At 37.3% G+C, this 15,266-nt stretch overlaps 1 protein-coding gene across 1 annotated transcript; it reads right to left on the bottom strand.

Moving 5' to 3' along the window:
• Positions 1-3,674: 3,674 nt before the first annotated feature.
• Positions 3,675-14,550, bottom strand: FBXO42 (F-box only protein 42; the record flags this gene model as incomplete). Its single annotated transcript, XM_012942990.3, has 6 exons — positions 3,675-4,396; positions 5,855-6,274; positions 7,585-8,116; positions 9,240-9,346; positions 12,630-13,101; positions 14,470-14,550. The coding sequence occupies 6 exons, from the start codon at positions 14,548-14,550 to the stop codon at positions 3,675-3,677; spliced, it is 2,334 nt and encodes a 777-aa protein (XP_012798444.2).
• Between the last annotated feature and the right edge of the window lie 716 nt (positions 14,551-15,266).

Here is a 15,266-nt window from a genome sequence, read left to right on the forward strand (position 1 = left end):
TCTAATGTAAAGTCTACGGAAGGGTGGCATTTGTTGAAGGAGTTTAAGATGTCTTCTAATTCAATATTATCGTCACAGACGACAAATTTGTCGTCCATGTATCTTACGTATAGATGAAATCGAATAATCATTGAAATGAGTTGGTCGTTTTCCCATTTTGCCATGAAACACTCTGCTAAAATTGGGTAAGTAATAGTGAGGTTAGATGCGGGGTATTAAGGAATGATGGCAAATCAGTTGATGAGGTTGTGAATCTTCATCGACTGAGATGGTTGGGCCACATGGTACGTATGCCTAAACACCGATTACCACGACGTGCAATGCTAACCGGTGTTGGAGATGGTTGGAAGAAAGTTAGGGGCGGCCATACCAAAACGTGGCATCAGTGCTTGAAGTCACTAACTTCTAGTCTGAGTCATGTTGGTAGATGCAGACTACTTGGTTGGGGTCCGCGTAACTATCGTAACCAGTGGTTAGACTCTTGGTGACATGGCTCAGAATCCATCACAATGGCGTAGGTGTATACACTCTCTGTCTTCTCTTAAACTAAGAGATTAAAATCGCTTCATATCTTTCTTTCTACGAACTAATTCTTTCTTCCTGTACTATATCCTTATTGCAATCTTTCTTTTATATATTACCATCTCTGAATTAACTACTTTAATGAATCCCGTGTCCATCTTGTTGTGTTAATGAGGTATGGCAACTTGAACCGATGCATATATGTGCCTGGTCCTACGTCGTAGCTGACTGACTGACTGCTAAAATTGGAGACCCCTTCGCTGAACTTCATGTTATTAATTTTTAATTGTTGCTCACTATTTAATTATTTCGAACTCAAAACTTCTCATCTGTCTTCTGCAGATGTAGATTTACCCTTATGCTATTAATATGTAAAGAACTTAGAAACAAATGCTATCAGAATTTTCCATATTTACTTCCCAGAATAAACTGTACCTAACTTTTTAGAAGAACTACTTCGAATTTTACATACCAGTTTCCTACGTCTGCTTAGAACCGGTAATGTTTACTCTATCCTAATCATAGTATATAAGTGTATAAATATATAATGGGAATAATTTAGGAAAAAACTTGTCTTTCCTGACTAACATTAACTTAACAACCCTGAAAAATTGTACGATCAGCCTTAAAGATCTCACTAAAACAACCCAGTTTTAGATAGACACTAATGGACAAGACGCTTAGTAGATATATAACGGTAAATAAATCCCCTAAATAAGTAGCTCTGTGACATGTGTTGGTCTTACCAGTTTTATTAGACTCACCTCTAGCTGAAGGCATTCGGTCAATCATCCGCACCGAATCACATTTGGGTGCGCCGTGATAAGCATCTACAACTAGTCAGTTTGGAATCGTTAACTGTGCGGTACATCGATCTGTAATCCGGATATACGTCCGCACCCTGTAATTCCTTACTCTTGATTTTATTGGCTTTGGGATCTTTTTGTAAGAAGAGATTTCAAACAGTAGTGTTGTCAAATCCTACGTGTCTATAACCTGTTCAAGACATTTACTACAGAGGTGAGAAATTATAATCTTCATGATACATATTTAATATGGGATTTTTGTTCTTAAATTCACAGCAGATTTAGGTTAAATTGATTTTTCTTAGGTTTTCGACACTGACGTCGCATTTGATGTGACCAAGAACGTCCATAACTTCAAATTAAAAATGTCGACACTTGAGCACCAAATCCAACCACCCACTTACCAGTTCTTAACATAGCTTGAATACCACAATGCCATTAGCGGGTAATCTGTGTCGATTTATCTGACTACAGATCATAGCTACCCTCCACAACGCCCTCATATTTATTTGAGAAATCTATTAGTAAACCAGATACTACTAGTAAATTGTTTTAGAAACAGTAACCCATGAAACCAACCGAGTCGGAATAGAAGTGCATGCCTTCATTTTTGATATCACAAACTGTTGAAACGTGTCCCCATACGACGGCACTAATCGCACTTAACGGAGAGGTGTGATAATCCCATGAATTTCGTAGTTCGAACTCGAGGAATTGTAAAGTGTTTATGTTGTATATATGGAGACCCAGAATTGCCCATGATCATCACAAGTTATGTTGATTCCTTAACATTTTAAGGTGCTAAACAAATAATACTTTTTTTGTATTGGTTGTTTAGATCTTCCCATTGATGTTTAGGACTGCAATTGATCAGTCCCTTATTGGCATATGTGCGAAATGCCTCGATATTGCCCTTAGTCACAGGGATTATAAGCAGAGATGATCATAGCTAGCAGTAGAATCCTGGACGGCGCTTCGTCCTACTTGGGACTCGTCAGCTGGACGTACCTGCACCCCAAAGTTGATGTTCACTCAGGGACTCTAACCCAGTACCGTTCGCTTCAAACTCCAACGCATTATCCGCTTAGCTACTGAGTCCAGATGGTCAATGGATCGTGCAATGGAGTGAAGTTTGATTCATTTGAATCTTCACATTGATGTTTAGGACTGTAATTAATCAACCGTAGAGTATATTACAGAAGACTTGTCTAAACTGATCAGGTTTACGGATTTTATCTATACATGAGTGCACAATCGTCATGCAAAACATGAATGAACACCAAGGTAGTATAGGTATAAGCAATACCAATAAATCTATAATCGAAATCCCTTAAAATGGAAATATTTTGTCTGATAATTTTCGAAATTCCCTCAGAACCTATATCAATCATCATTCTAAACGGTCATGAATTAACCTTCGTGAGTGGATATTATGTGGTTGTTTAAGTTAGTTTCTTAAGGAAATCCTTATTCAAATGTAAAACATCAGCTGAAGAAACTTAATACTCAAGAAAAAGCTGACAGTAAGATGCTTTTTTAAGTATCACAAGTGAATATTGATGAAAACAGAGTACCAAATACTCTTATGAAACCATGCCAAGAAAAGTACTAATTATGATCTGACGTATACAAATATATCAAATGTCTCATAAGAATAATCATCATAACCAAAACACCATATTTTTAGAAAAAATCTACGCGATTTTGTAGAGGCTCAATGGATATCAGCATAATAGCAATCTAATTAGCTATCTATATTTACTAAATTTAGATCATTTTGCTGCAAGTAACCAATTTAAGCTTATCGATTAAAATACTATAGAACACTTTGTAAACTTATATTTTACGGTAGTACATGAAATATCACTAAGAGAATCTTCGGTTTATTATACTACATTAACAGTATCCATTGATATCAATAGAAGCTTGAGATTTCCAGAGCAGCAAAACAATGGGTATCAAGAAAAAGAAAACAACTATGGCTAGTTAAAATTTACAACTTTTGGTAGAAAATAAAATCTGAATGAAAAGTAGACCACAGTAGAACCAAAGTGTAATTGATGTAATAATTCTTAGTTGATGAGAAGTTTGTGCATGTGCATGTTAAATACAACGTAGCTTTATGTAAAGAATAGCAATATATTTACAACCACTGAATAGTTTATGTACATTTTATGAGCCAATACACATTTAGAAAACTAAGTAACTCATTGTACTACAATACATAAAGCTGGAATAATTTAAACACAAAAAAATAACTATATAATTGGTTAGTGGACCCTATATATATATACCACATGTTTACATGCAAATAGCCTGGATCAATCGAAATAAACAATGGCCAAATTAAATTATAGTGCCAGCGAGTGCACGTGCACGAAGAACGAAAAACTGAGCGGTACCTAAAGGATTGGGATAAATTGCATCTGGTGAATGATTTACACAAGAAACAAGATGTCCTTGTGTAAGAGATTCATTTAATACTGAAGACCTGGACGATTGTAAGGTTGATGAATTATTGTGTCGTTGATATAGATCATTATCATTACGATTTTGCGATCCATTAACTAATGGGTGAAATGTATTCATATTTTCATTTGGTCTAATATCATCTGAGTCAGTCAAACCACCAAAAAGAAATAAACAGCCATGACCAAAAGCACATGAAAAACCTAAGCATTCAGGTGGTGCGGAATAAAGATCTAGATAATTTTGTTTGACAGGCGCCAACCAAACACCTTTAGCTTTATTTTCTGTGAAGTGAATTTTAGTTTCAGAACTATATGATGCATCAGAATGAGAGTATATAATGTTGAGTGTATACAGAGCCAAGGGACGATAAGCACATTCAAGTTTTACGTGGTTAGAAGGATACTGGTTATGATTGGATGAACTTTGATTTGATGAAAATGATCGAGCAAGTGATGATGTATTAACTTCATTAGGGATCAGGTTACGTGTTCCAAACAGCCTTCGTTCTTGAATAGCTAAAGCTTCAAGTCTTCGTGCACGTCTGTTATTTGCACGCCTAGATGACGGAAGTTGCAAAATCCCAGTCGATTCACGATCTATGGAAGAAATATTAAATTATAAACTGTTATGAGAATATAGGTCTAGTTGTTTCAAATGCTAATGAAAGTGATAAAACAAACAGTTGAGTAATATATTTTTAATAACCATACAAAAAATACAACCGAACAATGTGATTCGTTATATTAGCTACGAGTTATTCTTATCTAAAGAAAATTATATACATTACTTTGAATGGCAGGAACACTACTATTGAAGATATTTAGAAAGTGTAATAGTTACGAGTACGACACAAATTCATTATCTCGAATGCATAATTAGAGTAACTTATAGAACAGAACTAAAAAACATTCAGCCCACACAACCCGAAGTAACATAGTTTTTTTCTGTTTATCAATTTGAATAAGGTAAGAACGAAGATCGTGGTAGAAATAAGTGAATTCATATTAATTTGTAGTGGTCTTTGTTTTTACTTTATCCAAATAAGTAAAAGTATGCATACGAGTGACAAACCTCCATTATTTCAATAAAATAAAAGCTATCTATTTAGCGTAAGCATATACTTTTATTCATGGTAGAATATTTGAACAGGACGAAACCATTCCTTAGTCTCAATTATCACGTAGTATCGCTAACCACAATTTTGATGAAAATTTTGCAAGTAATAAGCCATACGTACTAAATTCACTCGGTAATCTTCGTGAAAAGTGTAGATGTCTAAGTGAGCGGATAGATCAGTTCTATCATAGGTACTAAAATAAACTGTATAAAGCTTAGATTTATTTCAGAAACTGATACTCTAAGTATTTGTGTGAACATTACACGACGGAAAAGAATTAACCCTCATAATCCAATCTTCATCTCACTAGCGGCCGAATGATCCACAAAACTCGGGTTCTTCAACCACTAACGTGTTCAACGAAATTCAGTCATATTTTTGTATGTCCATTACTTTGTATACCAACATATCATCTAACTAGAAAAAAAACTATTCTTCTGGGCAATAGTTTTGTCTTGTGATATTAGTTTACGTAGATAATTCGATCAGGTGAGCAGCTATCAGTCAGCTATATAGTACTATTGTGTATCATCTATCGATCAGTATTCTGTCAATTATTTTAACAATAAAGAAACGCGCATATTAAAATCAGTTCTTTATAAGTCCGTTTGTTGCAAAAAACACTCTTCATGGTTACTGTGGCCACAGTGAGCGACGAAATTATAAAACATCCTAAACTAAACTAGTAGGGGGTTGAACGATAACACTAGGATGAATACTCATTTTATATATGATCCAGTTCACCTTACATCAAATCCAATATTGCAATCTCGGACCATACAGTTTGCTGGGAGTGTAAGAGATAGTAGCTATAAACTTAATTTTATAGTGGCAGATATTCGTATTTTTACAACATGCCTACCAAGATAAAAATAAAATAAAAAGTCTACTTGGTGATTCATATATATGAAGCAGTTCAAAGCCAAAATACTCATACCAGTGATATCAGCTGAATGACAATGTTTACGCTGCTCCTCATCCTCGTCATTGACATCATCATCTGACGTACGAGAATCTTGACCTACCGAATTATTTTGAAAAGTTACACTGTTTAACTCGGAGTTGAGTTTCATGCGATGCCAATATCTGCGCTGTTTAGCTGCCTCATCCAGCAATGCTGTGGTAGGTTGACTGATGACAACAACAGTATAGACATTGTGTACAATTGAGTTGTTTGTACCAACGTTGTCACTCGGTACAGAAATAAAATTACTGTCCTTTGTCAACAACAGTGACTTACTGTCTTCACGATATGGAAGTGAAACTGCGGTTGCATGATAAAAGTCTATCGGTGGGCATCCAGGGATACCCTCAGAACATTGAACTTTGGTCCAGAACCAATCGACTTCAAACCATTCTGAATATAAAAGGGTATGATTTGAAGAATTATACAGCAGTCTGCATACTAGGACATTATCTTATTTACGAAAAAAATGCAACATTCTTTAAAATATACCCAGTTTGAATAACATTACCAAACAGTTTCTAGACATTCTAGTAAGAAAAATATGTGGACGCGATTTCGAAATATAAATATGTATAAAACACTGAATCATAGGATCGAACAAGTAAAGAAATGGTACTCACTGTATAATAATCACACAGCTCTTTAAGTGATTTGAGAAAAAAGAATGACAGACAACTATACATACTCGAATAATTATAAATATCCATGAGAGTACATCACGAGAATCATCAGAGATGGTTTAGTAAATATATTGAAAATTTATATTCACAAGAAATTCGCATCTACACATTTTAGATTAAATATTCGAAGAAAACTAATTTTAATTCCAACGCACTCCATCAAAGTAGATAGACTTTAGCTTGCGTAACAACCAGGCAAATAAACTCATAATTGCATAAATAAGTCCTGGTGAGTTATTAGTAAGGTGACAATTAAATTAACTACATACTCGGTTAGAATATCACCAAACAGTCTTCAAAAATGATTAAAAGTTACCAAACAAACCATGGACTGTTAACACTGAGCTAACTAACCAAATAGCGTGTTGTACACAAGATCTTGAATTGTAGTATATAGCTAGCAATAAATTTTGTCGTCAGGTATTGGTCAAAGTGTGCTTGAAACCTTGAAGAAATTCATATCCCCAAAGATTGGATTGGGACCAATTTTTTTAGAGTTAAACTTAATGAAAGTACCACGAACTCTGTTGCAGATGACAGGTGTTGGACAATAAAGATTAAAAACTTGGAGAGTAAATAAAGACCATCGACGTACTCTGGCAATCAGTACGAACAAACATTCAACATCTAATTTCGGATATCTTGATGGATATAATTATGAGTTATTATATTGAATTGAAAAAGGTTTACGTGAAAACTCAATCTAAGTGGTGTTGAAAATATCTAAGCTTTCTTTGAGATTACAGTTAGAAATATGACAGCAATAATAAGACCATGTTTGTAATATTAACAAGACGGGTATCAGAATTTACTTGTTCAATAATTGCTTGTTGGGGAAATGACGGACATGATATATATGTGCATAATACTACATTTATAAACTGAAACTTAAAAAACTTAGTTGAATCCCATAAAAGTATTAAAGTTGATAGGAAGGTCTTCAAATAATGAGGTTTAACATAAACGAGATTAGTGTATTGCGACTGACAATAAAATCGAGTAAAGTTTGCAATAACTAACCTTGACCAATACTTGGTGAACAACGTGTAAGTATCCATACATCTCTCGCCGGTCGACCATGATAGTTAAGTGTACTAGAAGTTGATTCAGGATCATTACTCGAAGTAGGATTAACTGACATTCCTTGTTGTCGACGCACAGAATGATCAGTGGCCAAAGGTGATTCCAAATTCCCAAATAACAAAAGCATTCTATTTGAATCAAGAGCGCAAGTTGAATGACCACAGCGCCCAGATGGCCAGTCACCTTGACAATTATCCGTTGTATCAGAAAGTGAAATCCAACAACCATTTTCCGGCGATATCACAAATAAGTAGTTAACGCACAATCCAAGAGATTGGCACATTCCTCCGAATAAAACCAATACACTAGGTTCGCCTATTCCACCTTTAGGGAGAAAGCATCCAGACTGGCCGGCAATTGCAGGTGGTGATACAGGACTTAAGTGGTTTACTTCGTATAACGGCATACGTGACCAATGCATTGTCGAAATATCAAAACTATTCAACTCAGTTAACCAATCCATACGGCCCTAGATGAATTTTAAAAAGAAATGAGTTACAACCACTAGTGTTACCCGAGACTTTGGGTACTCAGGAAGTTTGGACAAAGTATTCTATGGAGTGCTATCAATTTGTACTTTGTTGAACAAGAAAAAAATATTATAACCAATACAGATGAGTTACTGTACATGTATTGCGTAGGTTTATTAACAACACATTAATGAATCTAATACTCATCTTGCATAGGACAAAGTACCAAAATGTTACTGCAAGAAATATATATCAAAAGGCAATACTAACGACTGTTTATCCCCATCTCATAAGTCCGTCTAATTTTTACTTAAATATCCTCTTTACAATTCCATTTTCAAAACTAGTTAAAAGGTTTTCTGTTTCAACTTATGTGCATCAAGTGAGGCAAACAAGCACGTACTAACATTAGAGCATGAACAGAGTTAAAACATCTTTCAACATACGGTCTATCTGTCTTTATGTTTAGTGTTGGTCCTTACTAGTAACAAATAGCTGTCTCAGCATACTTTCTAATTGTGAATTTAACAGCATACATATATTAGATGTGTTCTCTTTGTATCTTCTGGAATGATGATTTTATATACATTTATCACTAACACTAGCAACGAGTAGCACGATCTGTCTGTTCTTCTTTGAGATTGTTCTAATAACTAACAAACTGGACCATGGAATGGATTCATTTTGCCGATAAGGAAGTTACTCTTGAAATAAGCCACGGAACACAATCACTTCAGCTCTTTTCAGGTGAAGGCATACAACCAAATCAGTATGGATTGCCCAGTGAAAAAACCTTGTCATCTTGTTAGGGAATTTTTACCGACGTGACATACGTGACCTAGACTATATGAGCAACCTATCCATATTCTAGTTGTGAATTACGAGAGACCAAAGGACGATTATTTATATGTAAGTGCACAACTTATTCTTGTAAACTAACTTCTGTGAATGTTAGATGAGCTAATACTATAACAGACTCGGCATTGAGCCACACATTTTGCGTTAGAACTAGTGATATTATTCGGCTGCCGGGGTAGGTGGAACATAGTTTGACCAGAAACTTACTAATTGAGAGCCAATAAGCCACCGCTCATAAGAGAAAATGTCTAACGTAATTCTTACCGTATGTTCCGATCCCGCTCTATGAAAGCTTTGACAACCTCCGTACAGATAAAGTAGATTTCCAATAAAACCACCTTTAGAATGTGCTCTTGGTGTTGGTAGCTCACCTGATAAATAAACAACAGAGATTTTGAAACTTAATAAAATGATCAAATCACATTGCGGATATAAAACGTATTAAATTGTGGACATTTACATATTAATTCGATAGCAAATTCAATTAAATCACAGATCCTTTCACCACTTGTAAACAGCTAGAAACACCCATGGATCGGCAGAACCGGAAAACTGAAATTAGTTACAACAAACCTATAAAAATGAACTATGTGTCAACTTACTAGTTAGAACAATAAATAGTTAATTACGTCGTCACGGTAATATGACAAACCACATCACGACATGTTATCAGTCCACTAAGTCATTGACTGATCATCTGAACTGACTATGCAGTTACTAGATCAACGAACTAGTCACAATTCACAGTGGATGTCTCAAAACTGGTTTCAATATAGCAAACATATTTGTCATTTATCTTCTAAATCGCGACTTATTTACATAAATACATGTATTTGTGGTTTATTGGAAGGTAATTATAGTCGAAGGTCATTTAGAGAACCAATTAATTTGAAACTTCATGTACCAATACGTTGTCTGTTCGTTATTCTAGAGGATTACAAAAGGCTAGTTAGAAAATTAGCTCTTGCTACACAAGATTTTCATGTAAGTGTAAGGTTTTGAAAGTGAGTAGCCAATATTACATAGCTGAAAATGGCACCCAAATGCCATACCATTTTTATTGTAAGTGTTGTTTGTAACCTTTCTGCTTAACTCATAGATAGACACTTAGGTTTGTAGAGTTAACTCTTTTTGGCATATCATTGATAATTGTGAGCATTGTTATATGTAGAGCAGGCCACGCGTGTACAGTCACTGCTAGGGAAGTCCTACTCACTGCCTTCTCGTGGCGGGGGTGTTGTTTACGAAATTGAGAGGGTGAGAGGCGAATGTCCGGAGCTTCAACCAGGTTAGCGATACGGAGGATCTATCTAGGGGAGTTGGAAAACCCTGATTCCAAACCAATGGTGCACATGGGCTCCAATATCCTGAAGGAACAAATGGCGTGTGAACCAATTGTTGGTCACCGGTTTCTATGGGACTGCATCTCCTTACGATGCTCAACTGCCTTGCGGATCAGACCTTCAGGTCGAAGGCTCGGAGAGTGGCTCTCCAAGAAAACCACCTGCTTTGGTTTAGGCGCTCGAGCAGTATCCCAGCCCTCACACAAATCAAATGGCAAAGTGTGGCGCATATGTATTTGGTGCCTTTTGTACCAATGTCTATGTGTATAAATAAATAATAAGCAGCTTTCCACAAAAAACCAAACACTCTCCCATCTTTACTTCGATTATTATTTTTATTTTATTTGTTTATTTTAACACATAGATATTGGTACAAGGAAGCACCAAATACATATGCGCCACACAAATCTCATTCGATATGTGTGAGGGCTGTGATACTGCCCGGGTGCCCAGACCGAAGCAGGTGGTTTTCTTGAGAGCCACTCTCCGAGCCTTCGACCTGAAGGTCTGATCCGCAAGGCAGTTGAGCATCGTAAGGAGATGCAGTCCCATAGAAACCGGTGACCAACAATTGGTTCATACGCCATTTGTTCCCGCAGGATACTGGAGCCCATGTGCACCATTGGTTTGGGGTCGGGTTAAAGCGCCGGACATTCGCTTTTCGTCCTCTTATTTTCGTAAACAACACCCCGCCACGAGAAGGCATTGAGTAGGACTTCCCTGGTAGAGGCTATATACACGTAGCCATGTGAGAGCATTTCGAGAGGGAGAGCGGACTCTCCCCACTCTCAACCGTACCAGGGCATTTGGGGGCCTTTACTTCGATAGTTACTTAAGTTCTCCCATATTATTTGGTTGCCGGATTTTTATCGTGTTTAAGCATCTTGGTAACTTGATTCGCCCCCAAATGCTCTGGTACGGTTGAGAGTGGGTAGGGTCCGCCCTCCCTCTCGAAATGCCCTCACATGACCACGCGTATATAGCCTCTACGAGGGAAGTCCTACTCACTGCCTTCTCTTGGCGGGGGTGTTGTTTACGAAATTGAGAGAACGAAAAGCGAATGTCCGGCGCCTTAATCGCGTTGGTGGACACAGAGAGTTCACTTAGGGGTGCTGGAAAATCCTGATTCCAAACCAATGGTGCACATGGGCTCCAGTATCCTGCGGGAACAAATGGCGTATGAACCAATTGTTGGTCACCGGTTTCTATGGGACTGCATCTCCTTACGATGCTCAACTGCCTTGCGGATCAGACCTTTAAGTCGAAGGCTCGGGGTGTGGCCCCCTAGGAAAACCACCTGCTTCGGTCTAAGCACCTGGGCAGTATCACAGCCCTAACACATCAAATGAGATTTGTGTGGCGCATATGTATCTGGTGCCCCCTTGTATCAGTATGTGTTCGAATAAATAAATAAATAGCTTGATAGGTTTCACTTAACTATCCCCTAACCTTACTAAAATACAAGCTATTCGTCATCGAGAGCTCAATTTTGAACAGTATGACTTACACCGTAGACGATAGAAGTTCGCATTTTGAGTACAAAGTTAATGACGATAATTTTTACCCCGCAGGTTTACACAGTATCAAGTCTAAAATCAGGACATCTATCTTGAACTAAATACTAGTCGATTACTACCAGTCTTGTTTGATTGGACAGCACGGCAAAACTCGAAAAGATTGGAATACAGACCATTGCCTATCTGCGCTCTCCAAGCCCCCGAATGCATTTTTCAGAAAGAACTTCACTGAAGAATAATTACTATCCAGGAAGACAACCCGAAAGCTTACTTTGACATGTATGAAGTGTTAAAGACGTGGTGAGGACAGAACTCGTCGAGTAATTCTTTGGATCCGCAACAGTGTTATCGGCTATAGTTAATAACTTCCGGAAGTTATGAAAAGTCACTAAACTTCGGAATGGTGACCTAAAATCGGTAAGACTACAATTTATGGACGACTTTTGAGCGATACTAAAGTGGCCTTGGGAATATCCACCTACTGATTAGGAAAGAGTGAGGGCTTTAGACCTGTTTGAATGATTTTCAGTTGATGGTTAGGGATAGGGATTAGACTTAGGGGTCTCATCACGAACTGACACAATCTAAAATGCCAAGATGCTATTTAGCCAAACAGATGAAAAGTCTCGTACTGAAATCCAAGATCTGTTATCGCAAATCTGATTGGTTCGTTCATAAATGTTAGTCTCACCCTGAAACCTTATTTAAAATGGAATCCGAACACAGTATGTGAAATAAACTAGCCGCTTAACTGGGCAAATATATCATTTGATAGCAGTAGAAAGTTAACTGACCTTTACCAATTAGACGCTGCCAGCTGAAGGTGGATAAATCATAGGTCCATAAATCATTAAAAGCTGTTAGTTCCTTCGTAGCACCACCAAAAACATACAGTAAATGCTCTTTCAATATGATGGTTGCTCCAAACCTCTTGGATGGAGATGTGTGTTTGAAACGTTCTGTACAGGTAGCTAGCTGTGGAGATACCCATTGCAATGGCCTCTGCATTTTAAATGCAGATAGACTAAGACTTTCACGCAGCTTGAAGACGCTCTGACCAACCTCTCTCCACCGTCTGCAGACATTGAGTACTGTAAGTAAATCAGTACAAGGAGAGAGTAACATAAAAATACATTGCAGTAATTCAACAGGGAGGTCGCTGAACATTTGTAACGCTACATTTGGAAAATGATAACGAACCCCAATCTCAAGGGCAAATATTGGGCTATGTTCAACAACGTTCAAATATATAACCGTAAACAATTCCTTTTCATAAATAGCTCGAAATCATTTGACCATCAGGTTAATCATGTTAGTTGTACTCGACACTTCACCGAATGTATTTGAACAAGCCTCCCCGTCGAATGATGTTGTAACTCGTCCTGAAAGGCACCTCGACTGATAACTAATCAACTTGAAAGTCACAAATCACGTTAGCTAACCATACGATGGACTAAAAATTTTGAATCAACTATCATCGTCTCTTTCTCTAACTTGCTTTGAGATAATTTCCTTTGTAAAGACTATGATGTCAGCGTTGTTAAACCCCTTCATATGTGAATGTTATTCAAACTGTCAAATTTGTCGAGACTAAACGGGAGAATGACTGTTTGTCCGAGTCGTGTCCTAAATGTGGCACAGCACTTTTGATGTATGGCTCTTCCCATGGCTCTTCAAGGGCTACTGCTGGTCTCAAGTCTGGGTTGAGCATGGATTCACCAACCCCATCCCGTACAAAACGATCTGGCCAGAAAAACACGCCAACAATAATAAAAAAATTAAACAATTTAAACTCTGCCATGGGAGTTCAGGGAAGAATTATGATGCCTCCAGATGAAAACCGAGATTCTTCCGACGTCACGAGGGCGATACCCTTTCTAACAACCAGAGCGACAATTGACATAGGCACATGGAACGTCCGAAAAATGTTGGAGTACGGGAGTACTAGTCAAATAGCTACAGAAATGAGGAGATAGAACTTGACAGTACTAGTAATCAGCGAAACCCATCGGATAGCAAGGACTAGATTCCGAAGAGGTACTGTTGTATTCCGGTCACGAAAGGTGAAATGCCTCGCACACTCAGGAAGTCGCTTTGATGCTTTCTAAAAAGAGCACGAACAACACTTACAAGATAAGTATTAAATGGTTACAGAAGCATTAAATCATTCTTCAGAACAAAGAAGGTCACATTGAATGTTATATACCCAACAATCATAGCAACGACGACGACAATCTTAGCAAACTGCCCATAAAACGACCTGAAAATCTTGATAGGTGACTTAAATGTCAGAGTTAGAATGTACAACATCAGATATGGAGTTATCATGAGAATCGTGACAGATCTGCACATTTATGTCCATTAAACAAAATGGCTGTAGGCGGCACAATATTCCCACATAAACGCATACACAATGCTACGTGTGTAAGATCCATTTTGAATGTTTTGTGAGTAAAAATCTCTCCATGTATACTCTTGCAGTTTGTTCCTACTGTTTCCTTTAGTTGTTAATTTTGTTAGACTTTTTGATTCCATTTGAGTTGGTAATATTTGTGTTTTATTATCGTCTTTATTTTTCCTACGCCTTCACTAAGTTTCCATGTTTCTTCCTGATCTGCAATTATGTTGTTTTACTTGATACCTAGTCTTGGCGGCAGCCATATTGGTTTGTTCCTCCTTTTGATTGTGTTGCTTGTATTGACTGGAATTGTGCATTTTTGATTGTGAATTGAAGCACTCTTCCAGAATTGGAAAAACTGTGTTACAAAGTAACCACGTACTACCTTTTGAATGGATCTGTGCATGATCTATCCAGACAGGATAGAATAACATTTGTTTGTCGTGGTTGGTAATTTTTTCGCATCCTTTATCAACTTTATTTATTGTAATTTAGATTTCATTAATTGAACAAGTATTGGTTGAATAGATGGGTGGTCATATTTATTTAGGTAACAATGTGCGTTTAAATTTATAACGAATTTCAGCATCGTCACCTCACTCAATCGCTTTGCTTTGGTTTCAAATGGGCAAGGGTGCGTAGCTTCAGTCCAAACCTTAGTTTGAATCTAACAGTTCTAAACAAATATCAATCGATTGATCGAACTTGGCTCGTGCTTCGTGGATCACAGGTTTTGTTCCTGAAGATATTCAGTTCTTTCTGTCGTGATGCCAGTTACTCATCAAGGGAAGTTAGGCCCAAAGCTCGTCGGTATTACGGGAGACGAACAAAAGAATGGATCCCCTCTCACAAGGCAAGTGCCCTTTGATGACCTTATGTGTCATGGTTCAGAGTCGAATAGAGACAGTTATCATGATAGTGAATCTAGTTGTGATTCACTGGCAGACTTAGTAGAAAATCTTAGTTTATATGTGAAACCAGGGAAGAGCGTAATATCTATGCTGCCTGTCGTAGATATAGAGCTATCAAAGAT

This window comes from Schistosoma haematobium, chromosome ZW (genome assembly GCF_000699445.3).
Source record: "Schistosoma haematobium chromosome ZW, whole genome shotgun sequence".
Taxonomy (NCBI): Eukaryota; Metazoa; Platyhelminthes; class Trematoda; order Strigeidida; family Schistosomatidae; genus Schistosoma; species Schistosoma haematobium.